The following is a 23,989-nucleotide window of genomic DNA, read 5'->3' on the forward strand; positions in this document are numbered from 1 at the left end:
TCCTCGAGTCGGGAGGACTCTTCTATCTTTTCCCCACGTTTCACACTGTTATAGTGAGAGCGGTTGGCAAACAATCACTGTGGTCTTCACAGAGCAGGATTCTATGTCAATACCAGAGAACCAGATAGACCAAAAGTAGTAGACTGAATCCTTCGGCTCTTGAAATTAGCATTGTGGCTCATATATTCTAAGCAATACCATGACCATACTTCTCACCATCTGAGCTGTTCTGACTGTATCTACCTTCAGACAGTAGTATGCTCGATCAAACTATCATGCGTACGCAGCGGCACTAATTGTAAACCTTCTCAATTTTTCATGCCTAATCTTCCTCAAAGTTCTGAATTCATTTCTGTCTCCATCTTTTGAAATGAGTTGAATGATTTCTGATGAGGCTGAAGTTCTCGGGGACTAGTTTGCCTTCGGTGGTTGGTGATGTGCGCGAAGGCTCAGGCTGCCTACCAACAAGTATGGAAAGCTGGAGTTGAGGATAGTAAGGGTTGTTGCTACTTCTCTTCTTTTCTGCTTTCTAATTCATCGAGCGACGCAGCCGAGTGTCTCTTCTGCTTCCGGCTGGCCTGTCCGCCCTTCCGTGCCCTCGGGTTCTTGACATTTCGATTGAGGTACTGGGCGGGCTCATTGGCAAAAGTGGAAGACGTAGGTTTACGTTCTTGGTCCAGAGATGAAACATTATCCTGAGTTTATCAGTCAAACTTGACAGTATCACAAACAGGAGCTCTCATGCCCAGCTCAGTCGTGCTTCTGGGTGGCCCGGACCGAAGTCCCTGCTCAACCTCACGCTTCGGGCTGTCGGTTCTCACAGCGTCCTACCCTGCAAGGAAAGCTACCAGCTGTCCGAAGTCCAGTTTCCTCTGTGAAGCCTGAGCCATAAGAGAGTGGTCCAGGCGCCGCTCGCCGACGTGACCTCTCGGGCTGACAGTGGGGAATATGTCGTTGGCGTCAAAGGACTCGTTGGGTCTGTACCAGGAGGGAATTGTGCTTTGAGGCCGAAAGTGCTTGCACACATGCTGGAACAGTTCAAACTTCAAGGCACTGAGTGAACAACCCGCCGTTTTGGCTTTTGCCCGTGCTTGGTCCAGTGACCTAATTTTTGAAAACGTTTAGTAATGTAGGCCCTGAACTCGTTGGAGCGGCCCTCCCACCCCGCATATGCCTCCAATGTTTGCACATAGCATGGTAGTCGAACCCGATGGGTGGTGCTTTGTTGTCACAGACCATATCGATAATCTCACCGGCCCTGACATAATGCTCTTTGGCGGCTGCTGCAAATAGACCGATATGGAGTGCCTCTGCTCCCTCGAGATCTACATCCTGATTAAACGCATCGACCGGTAGAGCGTGACCTTCAAACAAAGGCCAGTCTATTGCAAAAAACCTTTTTTTCGTGGGAAGGACTTAGCATAGTGATCTGCAAGGCCTTTGCACAGTTCTTGACGAAGAACATCAACTGTGTATGGTTTCTTGAGTGGCCCCACATGCAGGTGCAACATGTCGAAAGTGACTCTGTGGAAACTCTGTTTTAAGATAGCAGTAAAATCGACCTCGAAGTTGATTTTCTGGGCACGGTCGTGGAGGCTGCACATCAAACCTGTGAAAGTCGTTCGCGAGCTGCCGGAGCCATGGCCCTGCGCCTGTAGCACTGGAGGCGAGGATCTCCTGCCTTTGTTCGCGATGAAATGACTCCAAAAGGTAGGATAAAAAGGTGAAAGTCAGAAATCAAGTCATCGATGGCAGTAGGAAAAGCATAGGTGGGAGGTGAAGATTGTGACTATGAATTACGCGACTGATTGTGGATGTTACGTGACCGCCTGCCTGCAAGTCTGACAAACGAACAAGTACACAGGTATCTAGAGCCCAGCATCTAAGGGCTCTACGGAAAATGAAGCGAGCAACGACGTGAAAAGCAGAAGTTCAAGGCCAGACAAAACCCGGCAAAAAGCTAATTCCCAGGGTTAAAAGCCCGGTTTGTACGATAAAGTTTCCTTTGTCTAGCCACGAAAGCTATCGGTGCATCCTTAACCCTTGCACCATCGCCAGCAACAGCGTTCTGGAGGACCTCGGTGGTCCCCTCAATGGTTGGCAACTTGGTTGCCTATTGAAACTAATGTAGGTGAGCTCAATCATTTGCAACAGTGGAACTGCTTTTGCATTTTCAGCAAAATACCCATTGCCGCCTAGCATTGCAAGACGGATGGCAATTTCATATCGTATGCTGCCGGTCTACATCAGGCTTCGAGGCCCAAAGGACAGTCTTTTGTCATTGAAACACTCTGGGCAAGAGGCCAATTGAGATTTTGTATCTGATTTGAGTATTCCCTTTTATTTTGTGAGTATTTCACTTCCGTATCTGCACGGGTAGGTTCCTGGCGGAGATGTCTTAACAACATTCTAGCTGCCGTGAATATCTTTGGCTTTACTTGTATGACCGCATTCAATCATGCATGGCCATCATTTCTTCCAGTACATAAATCGATGGCTATCTGGGATTTTATTCTCCTATGGTCATTCCATCAGGCTGGCTGCCAGATCAGGGTTGTCGCTGTCATTGATCTGGACCTTCTCTACGACCCTGCTTTTGGATTCTCTCTGATCAAACCAGCCTCGCCGTGAAGCTTCCAGTGCATCAGCGCCTCCCCTGTACCTCTAGGCATTCCGTGTCAAGTATGCTTAGGCGCTGGTGAATGATTATGTCCTACTGGGCATCAGGCTGACGCGGCAAACGGTCAAGTTCAAGAAATAGAAGGATCGCCTGCAAACCAAGTTCCTCCTCAGCGGCCTTGGTGAAGCGGGGAATCGTCATTGCTGTCTCCCCATTAGGTCTGGTGACGTCGAAGGCAAAAGGGGGGTGGTTGAACGACAGGCCCTTCTCAGGCCAGAAGTGGCAAGCCACTCTGCAGTAAAGCTCGAACTTGAATGAGTCCCGGGAGTAGTTGCCGATCAGGAACGTCTTCTCTTGGACCATGTCACGGAACTTCGTGAGCATGATACGTGCCATCTCATCTGTACGGTCTTCCCAGAAAGACCAGAGTCGTAGACGGTTGAAAAGTGTCATCATGCTGAGGGGAGACTCAATCACGCCATCTAAGCACAGCTGGATCATGTCGTGAATCTTGATCGAAGGTATGAAGATTGCTTCAGCGACGCTGTTCAAGTCAACCAGTCGACTGTCGTTGGATTCGACACAGGGGTCTTTCCTAGAGTGAGGGATTCCTGCGACTTAGTGAGATTTCATCCAATGAAAAACTGCAATAGACGGCATGAAATTAATTGTCAGCAGACTTACCAACATGAGAGCACATGATCTCGTAGATCTTGTACCTGAAAACCCCGATCTCGACCGAGCTCGACGGGAACAGTTCTCGAATGACCTGCTTAAGTACTACTCTGAATAGAGCGCCGAACATTCCGCTTCTGACCTTGGAAGCCTGTTTCAGCGCAAGACACATCTGCGCCACGAAGGTGGCCCTGGTCGAAGCATTGCTACACCGCTGGCTTTGCATGACGTGATATCCAGAAGTGTATCCAACCAAGAGAAGTCAATTGATGAAACACATAACAAACGGCGCGTGCGAGGTGTCTGCAAGCCTAACGTTTTTTGATCAAATTGGAAAAGGCCGGTGTTGCTCCGTGCATAGAGGCCGATGAAGAAGGGGGCAACGCCTTGGCAACGAAACCGGATCACAATGCCAGGCTACTGACTGACATCCATATCTCGAGGTCATCCACATCATTAGTCTCAGGCACCATTTTTTCTCAATACATTGATTCGCCCTTCAAGAGCAGTTTCCCAATTTCGAGCATTTAAGAGTACCATACAGCATTTGCACAGCAACCACCATCTACCAAGTCAAGATGTGCGACAACGGTCGCGTTGCTTCCATCATCGGCCAGCTCCCAAATCTCCACAAATCCAGTTGAGCTGTCCGTCAATGCCGCAAATCGATCAGTGAAAGGGCTGGGTGTAACTGCATTGGCAGCGCCACCGCTTGTTGTTGTAGCGAGCAAGAAGTTCTGCGATAGGATTGCGCCATCCGCGTCGAGAGTAAACACTGAGATGTAGCCTAGGGTGCTCGCATCTCTTCCCCGGTTGGTGGCCCAGAGGAATTTGCTGCTGAAGGAAAGCGCCACCTCATCTGCCCAGAAGTCCGCGGCGTCCTCGCCGGAGGAAAGGAGAGGGTACGTCACATTACTGAAAGACGGGATCCCAGTGCTCTGGTCGATTGAGTACTGCGCTACCTGGCTTGAACCCTCGAGAACAACATACAAGAACTTGCCGTTAGGGTGAACCGTTACATGCCTTGGATCTGCGCCGCTGGTTGGTGCTGTGATATTTGCGACGAACGCCACCTCTCCGGTCGTGGCATCGATGCTATGTGTCCACAGCGCATTGCCTCTATCGTCGGCAGAATACAGGAACTTTGAGTCCGGGCTGAAAGCCGTACCATGAACGGCCCCAGAGCTAGTGTAAGTGTAGTTCTGGATAGCAGCATTGAGTACACCATTCTCGTCCACGGATAACACAGCACCGCAGCCAGCATTATCGCCAAAGAAGACACCATAAACGGCGTGGGGTGGATTAGGGTCCGCTACCACAAAAATGGACGTAGCAGTGCAATTGCCTCCGGATGGTATGGTCACGTCGTGTGTGATTTCAGTGGTGTTGGACAGGGTGTAGCTGGCGAACGCAGGGCTTATTGTGCTGTTTCCCTGGCCATAGGCGGTGGTGTATAAATTTGCCTTGTCATGCTACCTCATGGTCAATATCGGCTCTGATACGCATCGTGCCATGGTACATACGCTGAGTGCGATCCAGGACCCTGACACCGGTACTGAAGTGTTGGCGGCCAATTCCAATGTCAAGGCCTCATCATCGAACTCAATCGTGTAAAGTGACTTGGTGCCGAAAGTACCAACAAGGAGCTCATGTATCAGGGCATTCGCCGAGATAGCGAGGCTCGTGAGAGCTATGCTACCACCGATTCCACGCATAGTGAGCCACGAAGGGGATGCGAAATTCTGGCAAACGAAAGTGTTCTGTCAACAAGCAGTCAACAAGCATAGCGTGCCATGCGAATTGGCCGTGGCTTCGTCACCTCTATATGGAATTGACCAGTAGGCGACTTATCGGCCCCACTGCATCGGCGTTGCATTGGAACATGCGTGTGCCCCTTGCAGAATAGTTAATCTCAGTCTTCCAAGCTTAACCACGGACCACGCGACACGCGGCCTTCACTCTCGGCAACGGAAGAGATCGACAAATAAGGGGATATATAGTTGGAAACTGTGGGGTTCCATTGCGCGACGGGCTTGACGGAGTACGTTCTGGAAATGCTGTCCAAGCGGAGACTGGGGGCCCGGTGGAGTGGATGATGAGATCCAAACGGCCGTGTTCAACTGCCATTTTGGCAAACTCGATTACGTCTATGCACAGTTTAGGGCGAGAAACCCGCAGCTGAAACGGCCTGCGAGATCAGGGCATCGGGGTTTTAGTACCTAAGCGCAATAAAGACATATCTCATTCAATAGCGCCTAAGACAGTCAAGCATCGGGGTCTTGAGATATAGAGCGACAAGTAAGATGTGTGGACGTCAGTCCTTTGTACGTGACCCACAACGAATGGAGTACGGGGATGATTCGGCACCATGAAACGGCATCCTACCTCCACGTAATTGCCTACGAATTCAATCACTCGGAAGCATAGCGACCAGCAATCGTCACATAGTGCCGACCTTGATTGGCTCAGACTCGAATAAAGAAATCCTAGTGTTGCTCATACGCCCGGTCAGGTATTTGATCTGACAAAGTCGAAAGTTCAAGTCCCTAACACTATCATATTTCGTTTGAATGGCAAAGTATGAGCTTTTGCTGTATAACGTACAGCTCAGGTTGCGACCACGAGAGGCCGTTCATAGCTGACTAACTAAGGATTTGAGGTTTTCCGTTGCCCAGAACCAAAGCCGTCTTTATTCAACTGTTACGTCCCGACTTCTGATACAGGGTAAGCTAGTCGAGGTTCTTGTGATTAAGTATCTCACGGAGGCTGAAATCTCAGACCCCGATCCTGACTGGATAGATTCGGAATCGAACTGTTGTTGAAAATGGGCAAACAGGCGGGTAGCTTGTGGTGTTGAGGCTGTGTGCCTCCTGCCGCCAGGTTTAACGATACAAACATGGAAGTCATCACCAAAATTTCAAATCTTGCGCGATAAGACTAATTTCTAATCTGAAAACGAAAAATTCTGACTTCGTTCTTTTCCAAGCTTCTCCTTTGCCATTGCCAATCAAATTATTACTCTACAACCTGAGTGGGGTGCCACGAAACCCTTACTGGGATATACAAACGGCAGGGTCTGAGCAACCCAAGAACGAAAATATAAATAAGATTCAATTAACTCGATGTTCGAGAATCGGACTCGAATACAGGTATTACAGATAATAAACTAACCATCCGTGCATTTTCCTCCTGGCACTTATCCGAGTTCCAGAATCTATATTGACCCCCATGACCGCCAAATCGCCTTTTCCGGTCCATTAGATTACCCATCTGCATTACCAACAGATACAGAAGTCCAAACTTTTATCGTTATCTCAATTTAAAATAGAGTACAATGAACTTCTTGCAGTTCGGCTGGGTAGTGTCATCAAGAGGGTGGGCGCTCGTCGGCATAACACTACCGTCAAGATTCGCAAGAGCGTTTCTCGTATTGAGGTGCTCTTCACCCGATAACTCGATCGATCCATTCGAGCCACTCCTTGTCTTCGCATAGCAGATCCATCGCGCTCTGTGAGAGACTCACAAAAAGCTCTTGAAACTCTGATGAAGCACGAGCAGGTAAAATCAGGGCAGTTCCCAAGTTCCACGAGCCATGTGCTCGTCTGATGGCATCAGGCTTCTCCACTGGAACACCCGGGATTTCCCACGTTACATCAGCTCCGAAGTGGCGCCAAGTGTTAAATGCCAGACATTGCGGCATCCTGGGATCAAAGTTGACTCCGATAATCCTGGGATCGGATGACGCTGACACCATCGCCAGCCGACGGCGGACGTATTCCTCGTCCACCGCATCGATAGACTGTCTGATCAGTGGGATCAAAGTTGCGAGAGTTGCTATGTCCTGACATGCGAGAAGGAGTTGCTGCCTGGTGGCTTTGGTGACTGCGGGAAGTGCTGCATTGCCAAAGTAATCGCCAGTCAGGTTCTGGAAAGCACGAGACCGCCAGTTTACCGAGTTCCATAACATGGCATCGCCTCGAGTTTCTGTCTCTGGTAAAAAGCTCTCGGCCGAGAGCCGGGCTCTGATGATATGCGCAAAGGAGAGCGCTGCCAGGCAAGTGTAGGTTGATGGTGGCTTGTCCAGCCGCAGATGGGCCTGCACCGCAGCTTGCAGCTGTGCGATCCTATCTCTTCTGAAGACGAAGATCTTACCGGTCTTTCCGATGGCTTCTAGTGGTGTGCCACTACTGGAGTAGAGCGGCTGGGTAGGGCCGTTGAAGTTAGGGAGTAAGGTGTACTCGGGGCATTTGGAAATCAATGAGAGCAAGGTGCTAGGGCTTTGACGGCGGGCTCCAGGACCAATGAATGTCTGTTCAGATGGTCGATTGATTGCATCGCCCCTTGTCTGTGCAGCAAAGCACTCCAGGAATATGCGCAGGGAGTCGCCATCGCAAAGAGAATGATGCAGGTAGACAGCCAGTAGTAGGCCTCCTTGGATGACAAGGGCGTGGACCCGGGACACCGGCAGAGGATCCGATTCCGCACCAATGGAGCCAGGAATGCCGAACTGAGGCTTTATGAAGAGAGAAGGGGGGAAGCCTCGGCCACGAATTTGCCCGTAGTCCTCAGTAACGTCACGTGGCCCAAGTGATACCTCGAAGGGGATCTGGTTCTCAGGGGAGTAGACCAGGTGTGCCAGGCCGGGTTGGGCGACGCTAGCAGCATGCAAACGTGCTGCGAAGAGCGGGCGTTCACATGCAAGGCGTTTTAAGGAAGAGTCAAGATGTCGTATTGTCTGTTCGATGCAAGAGTTGTTCAAAGGAAAGTTGAGAATGACGGAGATGTAAACTCTCGGGGAGTTCTGGTTCCAAATCGACAATAGTTCCGGACGACCAGTTGCATTGTCGAGTTCCTCCTGAATCTCCAGTGATCTGGACATAGGTTCGTTGGAAGGCGAGATCCGGACATTCGAGGTGAGAGCGATCATTATGTTACGATTTCTGCGTCTTCCGCGTTTCTGCGTGGCACGCTAGCTTGGAGTTAATATACCTACAGCATCCAGAACACTCCTGTCTTTTTCTTCCGGACTTGCCTTAATCGCCTGATTCTGGCAATCTGAGCAAGACTCGGGCTGGCGAGGCTGAGAAGCCTGGTTCAGCAGAGCTCAGAGCACAAATTGACGTAAACGGTGGAGGAAATCTTGGCGAGGACTGGATTGCTATCTCGACGAGGACGACCAAGTTCGCCTCGGACGACGTCCTCGGGAACTTGATACATGATCTTGCGTGCAAATGACGATCCCGTTGGCAACTGCAATCGAGGTTGTCTCGGAGTGAGACCACGACGTTGAAGAGGATGAGGAAAGCGCAGGTTGTTGGCTACTGGTAGCGTGCCGTGTCTTACAAGCGCGTTGGTGTTGGGCTGATATATCCCAAAAGTAGCTGGCTGCATTTTGAGTCTGCAGGTTCTCGTCACACCACGTAGCCGTCATATAGTGGGTATGTTAAGACGCAGGTTCAGCCCAATGAGGCAGACGGGGAAGATCCGACCGCTGTCACCAGACCAAGTATACGGGAATTTGCTGACCATTTCCTCCTTTGCGTGGGAATCGACAACGGCAAGCAAGGCCAGGGTGCTGGCTAGAGGGGCATTAGTGGACAGGGGGAGGTGGATATGGTTGGGGTTTCCAGGGTATAGTGCAGGCATGCCACAGTAGTCAGTAGTCACTACCTAGGTACTAGGCAGAGCACAAGGGGCAGAGGGCCCTCTGTGTAGTCGCATCTGAGGCGGAGACGGCCTGCATGGTGCCCATGGGTGTTGGCTGCGAACGCCTGTAGCGTGTTGTTCAGCATGGGCGTGCCGTCCTTTGGAGACTAGTTTCCTCGTGGCGACCTTCACTGCATCCGGCCCGCGACATTGTCGCCACGCTGGACTGGACTGAAGCCCACACTAGACTCAAGGCTGAGACCGGAACTCCTTCCGGCAAGCTCGTACGCCTGTCACCCCTAGCTCAGCCCTTTGGAATTCTCGTTGGGTCTCTCGCGGGTAGTCAGATGACGGAACCCGTCTCGTAGTTACTGCATTGGCGCGCTCGAGTCCACAAATATGACATGCAGAAGCTGGCCGCGATCGTTGGAACGATTGCAATGTACGTTAAGTCGAACGGGACGGCCGGGAGGTATCTAGCATCCACTAGACCAGAATTCTCCTTGGATCTTGCGCATGTTGCCAACGGTCTCCGTCCATTGTTGGCCATCCAAGGCCAGTCTTCACTGCAACCAGCTGCGGGTTGGCGGGGATCCATTTGATACCCAGAGTGGGCGGTCCCCAGGCCAGCGCCAACGCCCCACTGATGCGCGGCCCATTTCCCCCACGAAGGCGCTCCGATCGAGGGCTGACCTCTTCATCGGGATGGCCCCAGCCGCAGCACCGACTATCTATAGTAGCAGAATATCCCAATATATGGAAACGGCAAGGCGTATCCTGTTGCGCCCACTGACCCAATGCCTACCGTGGAGTGCTGACATGGAGTGCTGCTTGATTTGGCGAGATGCAGGGCAAATCGCCGAGTTGGAGGCTCAAGGAGGGTGGGTGGTAAGCGTACGGAGACCCGGGACAATACTAACTAGCAGGGTGTTGATCGCCTGGGGTCCCTCTCACCGCATGTTGCTACGGTAGGCCATGCTTCCCGAGATAAGGCGCCGGGCCAGAGCGTTGTCGTGGCCAACGTTCGCGGCAAGATATCAGCATCTTGAGTGGGCTAAGAAGGTGACCTGTCAGCTGATACGTTCCAACAATACCATGAAACTTCCGGTTACCGATAGTCCTGGAGACCAGAGAGGCTGACTGGGGTGGACCACTTCTTCAAACCTTGACCCCACGACGGACGGGTCGGCACGGTGTTGCAAGAAGCAAACATCCTACATGGCAGTCACTTTGACAAGCAACCGTACTTACAGTCCCCCCGCCAAAGTGGTTCGCGCCCCTGAAACTAAGGCAGCATGAACCCTCTGCGCCTAGAATCTGCACCCACTGCATGCTCAATCGTTGATCTCCTCGATGTCTGGCCCGGCGTCAGCTTGGCAAGGAGCGGGATGCAGGCGCCATGTCTATACCCGTTGGCCATGGTCTCCACAGGCTTGGACCATGAACCCTGCACGCTAAGTTACTCAATACCCAGTCACGGCAGCATCTCCTTGCGGTGAGTCGGTACCCGGCCCAAGTCTAGCTTCGTTGGGGCCGGGCGGAAGCGCGAGCACATCCGGTTGGCTTTACTTTTCCGGGGACCAAGGGTCACTGCAGCTACGTATATTCATGAACCTGATTATAGTTGGGAGCCCAAATGTGGAGCCCGTACGGGGTTCGATACATCAAAGAACACGTTGTGATGCTTTCTTCATGATATTTACTATTTGTCCGCATGCCTTCATGCGTCGCTACTTGGCCAACCTGCTGGCTTCAATAGATCGCTGAGTATAATCGCGAACAACCTCGGCACAGGCTGTGATGGGACGGACGCATTTCAGAAGTACTCGTGTACACTCCTTTTCCACACCGCCAGTGACTGCTTTTCTTTTCCCCTTCGGCCAATGCACAACTGCAATTCCCTTTCAAGCAGACGTTCATGGCCGTACGTATTGCTAGCTGCCTGCATGACGACAGATATCTTCCACTACTTGCTCCAGCAACAAGGCCGCATCAGTCAAAAGGGAATGTGTTGGGGTCATCTCAAGCTACAAAGGCGCTCAACCCTTTGCTGCGAACAGTATCTCCATTGCTCCACCACTTGCAGCTTTTGTCGTGCCATTTTCGAGCCTGCATGGATCTCGGTGTGCAACGCAATTGCCCCCTGCCGCCTTATGCATACCCACAAACGAAACTGAGACCTGAATGTCACAACAGCTAGGATGAACGCACACCTGTCTCGAAGAGCCGTGTGGAGTTGAGCTCTTTGGAGAAACAACAATGCCACATCTGTCACTTGAGGACGGCGTCCCTTGCTTTTCCCACGTAGATCATTTTTGCCTCTATTTTGAGTTTCATTCAACCAGTATAGGCCAACGATAGAGACTTCATTCCTTTTATCGCTACACATATACATATACATTTGGTGGCATGTTTTCATTCTGTCTGCTCTGTCCCTCCCCCCTCCCTCCCTCTCTCTCTATGTGTATGTGTGTGTGTGTGTGTGTGCTGCCAGGATCCCGCGGGATGTACTATCCTATATGATTACAATGCTGCGGCAGTTGGTTCTAGGATGTCTGCTAGATCCATCAAATTGCGGCACAGGCTCGAAGCGCCACCGTGCTTAAATATAGGCGATAATTTGTCTTTACCTCTGATAAAGTTATTTGTTTAGCGAAACAGTCTGGGCCTTTGCATCGTTATCGTCTATCATAACACTGCCAATGCCAAGTCTACCTGTTTTTAAACTTTTCTCATGGCTACGAAAAGAGTTTCTTGGGTAGTCTTGTTTAACATGAACCGAGACTATCATACTTCAAATATCGAGTGCAGAGATCAAAAAGGAATTCCAAATTTAGAAATATCAAGTGATAAGCTGAATTATTAGACTATGAACTAAGAATAGTAGCAATTGCTGTCTCTCAATTGAATAGTTTATGAGCATATTGTTCTCCCATGGCGCCGTTTAACTGCTATATCCCTATCAGCGGGCATACGAAAGCGGGAGATCCACCAATCGGACAATGTCCCTCTTTAAGGGGGGGTCCGCCGGGTCTTAAGCGGGTTCAAGAGAGCAGGGCTCCATTACCAACCTCTTACCTTTATGTAAATCCATTCGACTATGAACTCTCACAATTGCATCTGCAGGAGGTGAAATTGGTCCGAAATACCGGGATCACGGCTTCGGTCCCAGAGTCTAGAAGAAGCTTTGCAGACTTAGCATCATTTCGTTCCAGAACTCCCCACTGCTGTTGCATGACATGGAAAGATTTCGTGTAAAGACAACTTACCGTTACAGGAAGCTGCGGCTCCTTCCGCCTTGTTATCTTGCATTTGGCTTAAAAGCCACCATGCATGTAATAAGCTGTTACGTCAGGAGATGGTCTGTCGAGTATAGATGTGTCAGCACAGGCGCAGCAAAAATACATAATACGATCATGCTGCCCTGTTAATCACCTGGCCCCTCATGACATGTTCCATTAAGCTGAGTTCTTGAATCGTATCAACATCGAAGAACTTCCTATGCCGCATTGACCATGGGCTTCTCGTACTTTTTGCATTTCGTAGCGGTCGCCGCTCTTCTGAGTTCCGGAATCGTCAACTCAATTCCCCTTCCCATTTCCCAGCGAGACACCGCCGAACGCTACATCTTCGCGAATTGCATGAACAGCATAACCTCCGATACCTATGCAGCCATCTTCTGGTACTACCCAGACTTCTTACCGGACTTCCCCGAGCCACAGGCCACGGCCTACGTCAACAACCAGACGTCGGTCGACTTTGCAGGGAAAACCACCGTCGTCACCGACCCGTTCACGTTGAAGGCCACGATACCGAAAGGCGCGGCAACTGCCGCTGAAGGCAAATTGGTATCCACTGACGCCACTGCGGGCTCCTTCGCTGGGCCCATGGCGGTCATTAAAGGCTCCGGAGCGGCTTTCTACACCCCTGAAACGAATGTCAATTGCTATGAGGAATATTGGCAGCGGGATGTAAGTTTGAACGATTTCTCCAAAGTACGAATATCAGCCTGCTGAACCCTTTTAGAACCAGTCAATAGATCCTTGAGAGTGAAGAGTGATGATCATAGGTGAACTGGAGCGTCTCGAGACGCCTTCAGTTGAAGGGAATATTGATCGGCGGGAAAAGGAGTTCATGCCACGGCCGGCAGAATTTTTTTAAAAAACCAAAGAGTCGATTTGTATTCCAAGAAAAAAGATTCTCTATAAGAGAACTTATGAGATGGTATATACAGGATATCTCATGGAACTCAATGTCCCAAATGGCTGTTCAGTTTTTGATAAATTAACCTTTCACACGAGCAGCACCAGTACTGCGCGGTTGGCTTGGAACTCGACCCTAATTCCACTGTTTTGAACCCAGGGGTAGAAGAAAGTGTGGATTAATGGCTCCCTTCCTTGAGCGTGGCTATCATAGTGCTCAGAATACAGGAAACAATTGGTTGGTGTCGCTGTTCTCACGGTCAACATGGTCGACAGTAGGAGTTATGGCCAGTCTTGCCAATGCAAATGGTATTAATCAATTGTATATTCTTGCATCCTTTTGGCTATGGGGCCTAGTTATCTGGGCGTGGCTGCTGTATAGTCCTGTGATAAGAAGATAAGGCAAGGTGTGGCGTGATTATAGGAGAAATTGCACCATCACGCCGCAACTCCTCAGAGAGTGGAGATACGCGGCTTTCGCGTCCCGATCTCAGGGAACCGGGAGACATAAAAGCGCTATTAGTCGCTACAAACACACATATAGACCCGCTAAGGGGTGGTGCGATCAGCTGAGCTGGTGACGAATCTGTGGCTGGCTGGGCCAAGCAAGGTGTATACCGGACTCAGCTTCTTAAAGGCGCGAGTCATATAAGTTCAGGCCAAGACAACATTCTAGTCGAAGCCCTGTAGACAAACAAGTATGCGAATAAGATGTCGGCCGTCAACAAAGCTCGACGCTGGTACCATTGGTACTCCCCGGACGACAGTCCAGAAGAGAGGAAGCTGATTGCAAAGCTTGACCTCCTCATTGTACCATATGCGTTCATTTTATACTGGGTGAAATACGTCGATCAGACGAATATCAGTGAGACATGCAACGTACTGTTCGGTATTGTAGTAGCAAGTACTAATTGTGCACTCCTAGACAATGCCTACGTCTCCGGAATGTCAGACGAGTTGGGCTTCAAAGGAAACGAACTGGTACAGTTCCAGACGATTTTCGTAGTCGGAAACGTCGTCGGCCTGCTGCCTTTCATCTACCTCTTTCCTAGGGTCCCCATGCACATACTCGTACCCACTTTGGACCTGGGCTGGGGCATATTCACCCTACTGCAGTATCGTGCGCAGAGCTACGGCGAGATTATGGCATATAGATTCCTTGTCTCTCTGTTCGAGGTCAGCGGAGCCAAGACGCTCCTAGTGGAAAGCTGTTAATCTTAATTACAGGCTAGCTATTTCCCCGGCGTGCATTTCGTGCTCGGAAGCTGGTACAGGAGTGACGAGATCGGACGGCGGGGTGGAACGTTCTACGTCGGCTTGACCCTCGGAACACTGACAGCGAGCTTGCTCCAGTCTGCCGCCACCACCTACCTCGACGGCGTACACGGACTGGCGGGGTGGAGGTGGCTCTTCATCATCAACGCCATCATCACGCTGCCCCTTGCGTTCGTGGGCTACTTTCTCTGGCCGGGCACCCCGGCAAAGCCCAACCGCCTCGTGATGAAGGAGTCCGAGTTGGCGCTCGCCCGCTCGCGACTAGAGAAGGCTGGCGCACGGGTCCAGAGCACGCCCTTCTCCTTGCAGTTGCTGCGGAGGATATTTACTAACTGGCGCTTCTACATCCTCGTCGTCTGGGATATCCTCTTCTTCAACACCAGTTCCAACACGGCGTCGTTCCTGCTCTGGATCAAGAGCCTGCACCGATACGACACGGCGACCATGAACCAGCTCGCCGCCATAAGCCCGGCCCTGGGAATATTCTTCGTCCTCTTCATCAACTTCAGTGCCGACCTGTGGATCGGAAGGGCGGCTGCCATCACGCTGGCGTCCGCGATCAACTTCACGGGCCTGGTCATTCTCGCGATTTGGAACGTTCCCGAAGCCGCGAAGTGGTTTGCCTTTAGCATCACGTACTCCGCAGTTGCAGTGTCCTCGGTCTTGTATGGCTGGGCCAATGTGGTTCTGAAGGACAACATCGAGGAGCGCTCCCTGACGCTCATCCTCATGACGGCGATTGCCACGTCGACAAACGCATGGATTCCACTGTTCACTTACCCGACCGTCGAAGCGCCAAGATTTCCCAAGGGCTACGTCTACTCGGCGGTCATGGTGGTACTTTTGGTCATCATGACGCAGGTCGTCCGGATCCTTTTCAATAAAGATGGGTTAGTGTTGATTCACATGTTCCATACCATAGGGCCAATTTTCTAACGCTTGCTAGCAACCGCACACACGGACAGGATGCGGAAATCATTGACGAGGTCGAGGCAGATACGAAGTCCAGCTCTCTACCTCTGGTATCAGACTCGAAGCAGGTAGAGCAGGGCGTTGCACAGGTATAAAGGACTGAAGTCGTTGGTTTAGGGTCGGTTCTCCAACTCATAGACTCATATCATATAAGTCTCTGGCGCGACTCAATGAATGAGTGCTCCCTTAGACGAATGGGTCATCTAATGCGTAATTGGAAACCAGTTCACGGAAGTATACGTTCGTGGGATAAGAATAGGAGCCAACAGGAACACTGCAAAACTGGTGGCTAACATACTAGGCTTATCCGACGGGTATATAACTGAACCTCCATTATTTTTCTTTTGTCTTTTTCCGAGGCTCGGTGACGGACCATGAGTTTGACCTGATATGAGTAACTGGACCTGCTGTCCACCACGGTACTCAATATTGAGGACTAGTTAGTAGTGGTCGGTCACAACGGTTGGGACCCCGTACCAGCTATCCCGGGTTAAGCCCCACCAACTACTGTTATCGAGCTAGTTATGCACTGTATTTACTGTACTAAGATACTAGTGATGAGACAGTGCGCAGTGACGCCCAGGGCCACTGAAACATGTCGTCATTGCTCACAGCTCGCCGGAGCTCCAGCTCCAGGTCCAGCCTCAATTGATTGACCTCGAGGGACGCGCAGACAGCCCAGGTCATACAACCCGTAACACTTGGAACTCAAACCTACGTCCACACCTCCACCGTCCAATCCAACCCACCGCCCCGAGAATCACCATGGCCTTCCGCGCTCTGTCCTCCGTCCCCCGCGCCCTCGGCCAGCGCGCCGCCGCCGCCAGTCCGCGGCTCATGTCGCGGCCGGTCTCGCAGCAGCAGCGGCTATTCCACGCGTCGCGGCCGGCCGCCGTGGCGGTGGGCGACGCGCTGCCGAGCCTCGAGGTGCTGGTGGAGAACAGCCCGGGCAACAAGGTCAACCTGGCGGACGAGTTCGCGGGCGTCAAGCGCGGCGTCGTCGTCGGCGTGCCCGCCGCCTTCTCGGGCGCCTGCAGCCAGAAGCACGTCCCCAGCTACATGCAGCACCCCCAGGTCGCCCAGATCATCGCCGAGGGCGGCCAGGTCGTCGTCGTCAGCGTCAATGACGCCTTTGTGTGAGTTTCTTCGTCCACCACCACCACCAGCGGACGGACAGACGGACAGACAGGAACTGACATGTACATCCCGGCGCAGCATGAAGGCATGGGGCGACCAGCTCGACCCGGTCCAGGAGTCCGGTGTAAGTTCTGCTTTTCGATACTTCCTCATACTCGGAGTCAGCTGAGCGCCCGCAAATAACCCACAGGTCTTTTGAACACCAACCGGGCTAACCTTTGGCTTCTCTAGATCCGCTTCCTCGGCGACCCGGCCGGCGAGTTCACCAAGGCGCTGGACCTGGACTTTGACAGCACGGCCATCTTCGGCAACCGCCGCGCCAAGCGCTACGCCCTCGTCATCGAGGACGGCAAGGTCAAGTCGGTGCACGTCGAGCCGGACAACACGGGAACGGACGGTACGTTTACCCCTTTGCGGGTCCTCCCCCTCTCCTTACCGGCCCGTCCCTTTTACTGAAAACAGAATGGCATGCTAACCCGGGCTGACAGTCTCGATGGCCGACAAGGTGCTTGGTTAAGACCAAAATTAGAGATTGTTCTTGGGAAGCGCAGCTGATGCAAGAGCGTTCCTGGCGTTGTATGATAATTACGAATGAAAAAGGTTGGAACATCTTTTAGCATTTTTGTATCTCATGCCTGTGGCCGCACCTGCATTGCGAGTGACATGATGTACCATGTATTTTCTCGAGCCATGTGTCACTTTTTGGTCAAACATATAACAAATGGGTGAGACAGTGGGCCCCAAGCCCAAATAGCAATGCTCTATTACACAGCGCTACCTAGCGAAAATGCTCAAAAACCAGTGACAAGACAACCATATCCACCTAGCCCAACGCCTATACGCCATCATGGGACCCCGGTCGTCGTAATGAAAAGCACTCTAGTAGTTGTCCCGCTCACAGGTCCGTGGTAACTCAGAAGGAAAAAAACAAATATGCTGCCTCTTATCCCGGACTCGTATGACACCTATTTACGCCCGCCCGATTTCAAGTCGACGTTGAAGGTCCATCGGCCTGCCTATGATTAGCATTTGCGTGTGCAACGATTGAAGGGGGGACTTCTTACCATCAGCCAAGTTCTCGGCCGTGTCCTGCAATAAGATGAGACGCCTCTTGTTGCAGTAGGCCGTCTTGTCCATGATCTCGACCTTGAGCTTTGGGTCCGCCAGGTCGGCGACGGGCTTCTCAAACATCTCTGACAGGTTCTCTACGGCAAACTCCAAGTCTTTCTGGTTGTCTTCGAAAATCTCGGTAAGATTGTTGCGAGCGAGGTAGAAAGCAAAGGCGTAGGTCCACTTCAGGGTCTGCCGACAGGTCTGCAGGGCCTGGGAGGCCGAGTTGAGGTACTGGACCTCGATCCACGACATGCCCGACGCCGTCTGCAGCTGGACCATCTTCTTCTCCGTCTTGATGTAGATGTCCTTGTCGAGGCGGGCCGACTGTTCGTGGTTGGCGTAGCGGTTGTAGTAATGCAGGTAGCGTTCCAGGGACTTGCGCGACTGGGCTTGGGCGTCGCGGGCGTCGGTGCCGCTCTTCTCGTCGAAACGACTGCAGTTGTACCACGCGGTGCCGTGCTCCGACCAGAGTCCCATACACATCCAGCAGAACTCATGCTTGCACTTGCGGCAGGTCATGTGGTTACACCCGCCGTTCTTCTCTATCGTGGAGCCGCACTTGGGGCACTCCTTCGTGTTCGCGGATATCCAGTTGGCGGTCTCGCTGTCGTCGGCGCACTTCTTCAGCCACTGCTTGACGAGCTCGCAGGGTGCCGGCTGGTGGTCGCTCAATATGCAGCCAAAGCAGAAACGGTAGCCGCACGCACACGCCACGGTGGGGACGACCTTGTCGAGATCCTTTCTCTTGACGGCACACTCGACGGCATTCTCGCAGTCGGGTGCGGGGCACCACTTGAGTATATCCTTATCCTCCACATAGGTGCGGTTCAGTAGCTCCCGGTACCGGCCGGACAGTTCCGCCGTCACGAGCAGGTCGAGGGAGCGGGCGTCAATGATTCGCGAGCAACCATCGGACGGACACTGAATGCGGGCGGCCTCGCCCTCCTCCCGGATCTTCTGCGTCAGGTATTGGCGATAGCAATCGACACAGAAGCGGTGGCCGCATTTCATGGCGAACGTCTGGAGGCCGTCATCGTCGTCGCAGCAGATGTCACACATGAAGCCCGGGACGACCTCGAGCTTGGGGCGGACGGCGCTGTTGTTGCTGAGACCGGCGTCTTCCAGAACCTTGGTCGGCCTGTCCATGTAGTCCTCCATCAGGCGCTCCTTGTTCCAGCGGAAGTAGCGGAGGAGGATGGCGGCATCTTCTTGCTGCATCTCCAGGATCATGTTGACCTCGTCCATCATGTCGTGCTGCTGGGTCATGATGTCATTCGGGGTGTGGACCTTGTAGCTGACGTCGTAGGCCACCCGCTTCTTGGGCTCCTTCTGCGACCCCAGATCCGGCTCGTCGTCGGGGTCCTCGTCGAAGGCATCAAAGTCTGGGGGGGATCAAAATCCGGATTAGTAAGAGCGTGTGTGGGTGGGTGGGTGGAAGATCGTAGCGATCAAGACCGAAAGAACGGACGGACGGACGGACGGACGGGATGGAACATGGGAACATGGGAACGTGGGAACATGAACATACCCTCGGCATCGTCGCTCTCGTCCTGCAGAAACTCCTCCTCGCTCCCCAGGGTGGACGCGAGGTCCTCGTCGGAATCCATGGTGGCAGGTGTCGGAGGGGCGGCTTCCTCCTTGACTGAGGCGATCTTCTTGCTGGGGGCAGCAGTGGTGGAGGATACAGCCTCAGCCGCCTTGCGCTTGCGGGTGGTGGGAGGAATGTTGGTCGGGATGGGCGGCGTCAAACGAAGAGAGGGCTTCGTTTGACGGGACAAAGGGCGGGTGTGCGAATGCGGGCGGCGGGTCGGACGAGAAAGGTGGTGATGACTGGAACCGGCGTTCGCGTGACTCGATCGGGGATGTGTCACGTTGAGTTTGGGTTTGGTTGAGTTGGTGGTGGTTCTGCGTCTCGGTCGGAGGCACGGGGGGGTGGGTAGGCAGGCGGCGGGCAGGCGGGCGTCGGGTTTAGTGGGTAGGAGGGAGTAGTTACAGTGGACAACCTTGGGCGTAGGCGTGGGACCGCAGTCTTGTAATGGGGGATGGGGGACGGGGGGGCAAGGGCGGGACCTGGTTAGATGCGTCGATGGGATGGGCACCAACGAAAACACTAAGTACCTACGTACTTGAACTACCGCTGTCAAGTCAAGTACTTGTCGTCGGGCAAACACGCAAGTAGCCAAGTTTATTAGACTTGAGGGTTTAGCGAACGGGACCAAAAGAACAAGCGAACGGGTTCCAAGTTGGCGGGCACCACGCGGGTCCACAGGTCGGGCTGTCTGACGGCGGACGGGGGAGGGGGGAGGAAAACGGGTCTCGGTCTCGTCTCTCTGACTAGGTGCCTAGTCTTAGTTCAACAAGGTACTTGTCAGCCTGTTTAATATGTCGTGCCGCCGCCAGTGAAGCAATCCGGCGTCCTCGTGCGTGTCTTTTGGTGTTGAGCCCAAGGTTCCTCTAGTGCTTCGATGTCCGCCGTCCTTGCAGTCAGTCGTCCGGCTCTACTTCCCGGATTCTGGCGGCTCTCAAAACTCGAACGAAAGGGGCAGGAACATTTATTTTTTCTGGCTAACGCAAGCGTCGTCGACTCTTCAGTCAGCATGTTCATGCAGACCGGACAGGAGAGGCTACCTCGGATAGGTTGACATTCGACCACACGGACAATGAATGACCCATCCATTGGCCCTGTCCTCCAGGGCTGCGGCTGACGAATCGAGACCGAGACGGCTCAGCTGTTTAGTCATTCCAGGGGACTGGCCAGCCCTCTCCTGGCCTCTCTAGCGGACAACTGACGCCTGAAGTCGGGCTGCTAAGCATCATGGGCCCCCTCCCCTGCAGGGCACAGGGCCACTTTGGTCTTGCCTGATTGCCACTTGGGTCCAGTCGGCCAGCCCGCCGCTCGGCCGCTAGTCTATTTGTGGCCCATTATGTCATTAACTAACTTGCGCTGCCTGCGCTGGCCAGAGACTCGACGTGCGCGACTCTCGAGGAGCTGTTTCACTCATGGGCCCGATGGGCTATTTTCTGCAAGACGAAGACCCGGTGCCTGATTTTCCACGGGCGTGTATCAGTCACGGGCGAGGAGCCTTGTGCTCGAGCATCTGGTGGCACCTATGAAACGCGAACTCGCTCGCGGCAGGCCCGCGGCAGGACCCACGGCGCACGCCGGGACGCTAAGAAAGATCTTATCGCGCCCCGGCCGCGATTCGATAAGGCGGGTCCCTGCCCAGGTGGTCCTGCAAGCACCGAGTCAGTTTAATCAGTCGCCAAGAGCGTTGGCGACTCTACGCGACGGGCTGCGCGCGCTCGCTGGCTCAGTGGCAATCCATTACCAGGCTATGACTTCCGTATTGGCGCTCAACTTGAAGTTTGCAACTGGCTAGCTCACACCTCTCGAGACACAAAATGCAGCTTGGTGGGCTTGCAAGATCTGAGTAGGTGCGTATGCTGTACTACCTCGTTTGTGTTTACTGAATGCCATCCATATTGCTCTATGAGAAACCTTGCCGGCCTACCCCAGTTGGTTGAATAGCAATCCTGCGGCAACATTATGTCAAATCTGGATTCAGAAACTAGATCAACATTTAAGAATTCGTCATATAGTGAATGTCTGTCGAAGCTGAGAGTATTGTATTAGGGCAGCCCGGACAGTCGCGCCACAGTAACTGCTGGTGGCTTAACATTCTACTTGTTCCTGGCATCAGGCCGAAATTTGGTCAAGAGCGAGCTTTCCGTGGTCAGCTTTCAGGAAAACGTTTGGTGCATGGGGGAAGAGCTTACCGGCCCAAGACTCGAAGAATTGCACCACTGGCAGCATGAGAAGAAACAGCGGGACCAGTTGGCCGAAACCCAGTCCGTTTTCCTTCTCCTTCTCCGACTCGTCCATGATTATGTGCCCGTTGTCTCGGTCGCTGAAGAGCCAGTAGTATCCGAGGACGTGCCACGCGATCTGCTCCAGAATGGCTTCCATGTCCGATGACAGAAAGAACCATACCGACAGAAAGAACGCTTTCAGCCCTTTTCCCAGAAGGCTGCCATGTTGGCCCCAGTTGACTTTCTGGCCTGCTGCCACGAGGGATTTGTCATCGATGAGTGTAGGTCGACATTTATCCACCCAGAAGATCCGGCTCCCTCTCGAGAGCATGAAGAGGGCCAGAGGGTACGTATAAAGGACGAGAACAAAGTTGACTATAGCCCACTGCAGCGGACTACCACCCTTCCCATATGGTAGCGTACATTGGGCAGGGCAATCGAGCACCCCGTACCACTCCGAGCACGCTGATACCCACGTGAGATACAGGAGCATGCCCGCCAGGATACACATCAACAGGGCCCGAATAAGGCTCGGTAGTTTTGCCTTGAATTGTCGAGGTCTTCTGGCATTGTTAGCCGGCTGACGCTGGTTCGGTTTCACGCTCTGCTCGAAAGACCGCACGACCAGCAGCGATAAGATGTGGGTATTTGAGCTGAACCACACGAGGTCGGTGACGATGTTGAGGTGGTACACCGTGATTGAGCCGTTGTAAAGCTTGATAATGGCCGTGACCAGAAGCGCGATCCCTGTGACGAGCTGCTGATCGCTCAAGCCGACGACCATGTCGTATAGGACTCGCCCCCAGACTTGAGAATTGTGATGGCCAATGAGATTTTGCACGGGTTCGCACATGTAGTGGCGGAAGAACTCGTCGATCGGATTGTATGTCGGAAGTATATTATTTCTAGATAACACCAGGCATAGTATGGTGGCGAAGAGTGTAAGGCTGGCGGATGTGAGAAATGCTGCGACGACCTTTGACAGATGTTAGTAAGAACATAATCGGAATCAAGGAAACGTGGGCTTACCCCGATTCCTGCGATATCAGGATCTGCCTCAATTGATGGACAATCGCAGTTCAAAAAGTGGTCTTTGCAATTCCAAACTTTTCGCGTGACATTATAAGAAGGGCCAATATGGAAGCCGTCCCTCCAGCAAGTAATAATCTCAGAATCCATGTCTTAATGGTCTATTTGGTGACAGAAGCGTTTATTTCGCAAGTTATATTCTTGTGGAGATGGGATTGTTGCCTTCTATAAGAATACCGATCAAACGCGGAGAGTTTTCCAGGCGCTCACTGTGCCGCTCGTCCAGAGGAGCGCCCAATGGAAACAATGTATGATGGACTGTCTTACTCTTCAATATATGGTCAAAGACTGTGTTGGTTCTCTTTCCAATGAATGGCATACTCACTATAAAGATACCAAAACTTGGCTCTATCTAAGACTTGTAAGCCCCTTCCAGTGGTTACCGAGATGCAGTAGTTACTGGTCAACAATCAAGTCTTCAGGTGACAAGGCAGGATAGATATATCCCAGCGTAGATAAGGGAATGTTTCTGCCAGCCGCAGCCGTGTATGTAGTTGCATGCGGCTGAACTTGCTCTGGGCTTAAGATCCTTGTTAGAATCAAGCCACGCTTCATAGAACAGCGGCAAATCTACTATGCCCATACGAATAGAATAGCCTTGCGTCCCATTATCTACTGGCTGTCACCGAGCCCCTCAGTTTGGGCCTGCTGGACTAAAGCAGAACACAGAAACGAACATCAATTTCTGATTCTTTTGGTTCCATCGTTCTCAGTCATGTTGGCGAGATGTACAAAACCAGCTCCATCGTCTTATTCACAGTTATTTGCAGGCTGGCTCTTCTCAAATCGAATGCCCTGATCTTTCCATTTGCTGCTTTTCTGCGAGGCTGTACAGTTGCATCAGCCCTCCTTGCTTTTTGCCAGCTCTGAAACACAAGAGCCGTGAAGCGTCGGTAAGTATGAAGGGAGTGGGAGTGCTTACACTTTGCGCATTGAAAATGTACTGAGTTGGCTGAAAGCCTTCAAAGTACAGTTATCTCCTAGTGCTAATACCAAAATAAACATCTCCATAAAGCACGTACACGTACGCGCATAGATTCAAGAAAGTGCATTAGTTGCTAGTTTCCTGCACCGCAAAACTGTCTCTGGCTCTCACTACTTCTTGCCATTGCCATACCGTGAGTTTCATACGTGCTCGTTGGAACACGCTCAACCTGAGAAGGTACTAGACTGTAAGGTCCGTTTCGCTTGCCTCACCCGGGCCAGGCAGTCATTGCCCCCACCGAGGGACACTAAGCCATCCCGGCCATTCAGCTTTCATGTGGCTTCATGCCAAGAAGGTTACATCCTGCCATAGCCTGCCTAGCCTGCCGTTGACCGTGGGGAGATGCCCTGGGGCCGACATGACACCTCGCTGATTGATCTAATACACTTGCTGCTGTGGTGAAGGCACACGTGTCAACGCAGACGGAAAGGCTCGCCCAAGAGGCACAGAGATGACTCCCCCCCC

At 52.4% G+C, this 23,989-nt stretch overlaps 9 protein-coding genes across 9 annotated transcripts; 3 read left to right on the top strand and 6 right to left on the bottom strand.

Moving 5' to 3' along the window:
- Positions 1-506: 506 nt before the first annotated feature.
- Positions 507-1,423, bottom strand: JN550_005299 (uncharacterized protein; the record flags this gene model as incomplete). The annotated part of the gene is made up of 4 exons (XM_049316911.1): positions 507-695; positions 849-1,104; positions 1,190-1,364; positions 1,417-1,423. The coding sequence occupies 4 exons, from the start codon at positions 1,421-1,423 to the stop codon at positions 507-509; spliced, it is 627 nt and encodes a 208-aa protein (XP_049172715.1).
- A 1,290-nt stretch (positions 1,424-2,713) lies between these two features.
- On the bottom strand, positions 2,714-3,521 carry JN550_005300 (uncharacterized protein; the record flags this gene model as incomplete). The annotated part of the gene is made up of 2 exons (XM_049316912.1): positions 2,714-3,231; positions 3,305-3,521. The coding sequence occupies 2 exons, from the start codon at positions 3,519-3,521 to the stop codon at positions 2,714-2,716; spliced, it is 735 nt and encodes a 244-aa protein (XP_049172716.1).
- A 301-nt stretch (positions 3,522-3,822) lies between these two features.
- On the bottom strand, positions 3,823-5,010 carry JN550_005301 (uncharacterized protein; the record flags this gene model as incomplete). The annotated part of the gene is made up of 2 exons (XM_049316913.1): positions 3,823-4,767; positions 4,819-5,010. The coding sequence occupies 2 exons, from the start codon at positions 5,008-5,010 to the stop codon at positions 3,823-3,825; spliced, it is 1,137 nt and encodes a 378-aa protein (XP_049172717.1).
- A 1,727-nt stretch (positions 5,011-6,737) lies between these two features.
- On the bottom strand, positions 6,738-8,222 carry JN550_005302 (uncharacterized protein; the record flags this gene model as incomplete). The annotated part of the gene is made up of 1 exon (XM_049316914.1): positions 6,738-8,222. The coding sequence occupies one exon, from the start codon at positions 8,220-8,222 to the stop codon at positions 6,738-6,740; it is 1,485 nt and encodes a 494-aa protein (XP_049172718.1).
- Positions 8,223-12,456: 4,234 nt separating this feature from the next.
- On the top strand, positions 12,457-12,988 carry JN550_005303 (uncharacterized protein; the record flags this gene model as incomplete). Its single annotated transcript, XM_049316915.1, has 2 exons — positions 12,457-12,912; positions 12,968-12,988. The coding sequence occupies 2 exons, from the start codon at positions 12,457-12,459 to the stop codon at positions 12,986-12,988; spliced, it is 477 nt and encodes a 158-aa protein (XP_049172719.1).
- Positions 12,989-13,854: 866 nt separating this feature from the next.
- JN550_005304 (uncharacterized protein) lies at positions 13,855-15,485 on the top strand (the record flags this gene model as incomplete). The annotated part of the gene is made up of 4 exons (XM_049316917.1): positions 13,855-14,008; positions 14,069-14,319; positions 14,371-15,308; positions 15,365-15,485. 4 exons carry the CDS (start codon positions 13,855-13,857, stop codon positions 15,483-15,485), a joined length of 1,464 nt encoding a protein of 487 aa, XP_049172720.1.
- Positions 15,486-16,155: 670 nt separating this feature from the next.
- JN550_005305 (uncharacterized protein) lies at positions 16,156-17,044 on the top strand (the record flags this gene model as incomplete). Its single annotated transcript, XM_049316918.1, has 4 exons — positions 16,156-16,526; positions 16,606-16,651; positions 16,759-16,924; positions 17,016-17,044. 4 exons carry the CDS (start codon positions 16,156-16,158, stop codon positions 17,042-17,044), a joined length of 612 nt encoding a protein of 203 aa, XP_049172721.1.
- Positions 17,045-17,492: 448 nt separating this feature from the next.
- Positions 17,493-19,247, bottom strand: JN550_005306 (uncharacterized protein; the record flags this gene model as incomplete). Its single annotated transcript, XM_049316919.1, has 3 exons — positions 17,493-17,539; positions 17,592-19,022; positions 19,169-19,247. The coding sequence occupies 3 exons, from the start codon at positions 19,245-19,247 to the stop codon at positions 17,493-17,495; spliced, it is 1,557 nt and encodes a 518-aa protein (XP_049172722.1).
- A 2,090-nt stretch (positions 19,248-21,337) lies between these two features.
- JN550_005307 (uncharacterized protein) lies at positions 21,338-22,629 on the bottom strand (the record flags this gene model as incomplete). The annotated part of the gene is made up of 2 exons (XM_049316920.1): positions 21,338-22,426; positions 22,480-22,629. The coding sequence occupies 2 exons, from the start codon at positions 22,627-22,629 to the stop codon at positions 21,338-21,340; spliced, it is 1,239 nt and encodes a 412-aa protein (XP_049172723.1).
- Between the last annotated feature and the right edge of the window lie 1,360 nt (positions 22,630-23,989).

Source organism: Neoarthrinium moseri, assembly GCF_022829205.1.
Source record: "Neoarthrinium moseri strain CBS 164.80 chromosome Unknown scaffold16_Wmoseri_CBS_16480, whole genome shotgun sequence".
NCBI classification, from domain to species: Eukaryota; Fungi; Ascomycota; class Sordariomycetes; order Amphisphaeriales; family Apiosporaceae; genus Neoarthrinium; species Neoarthrinium moseri.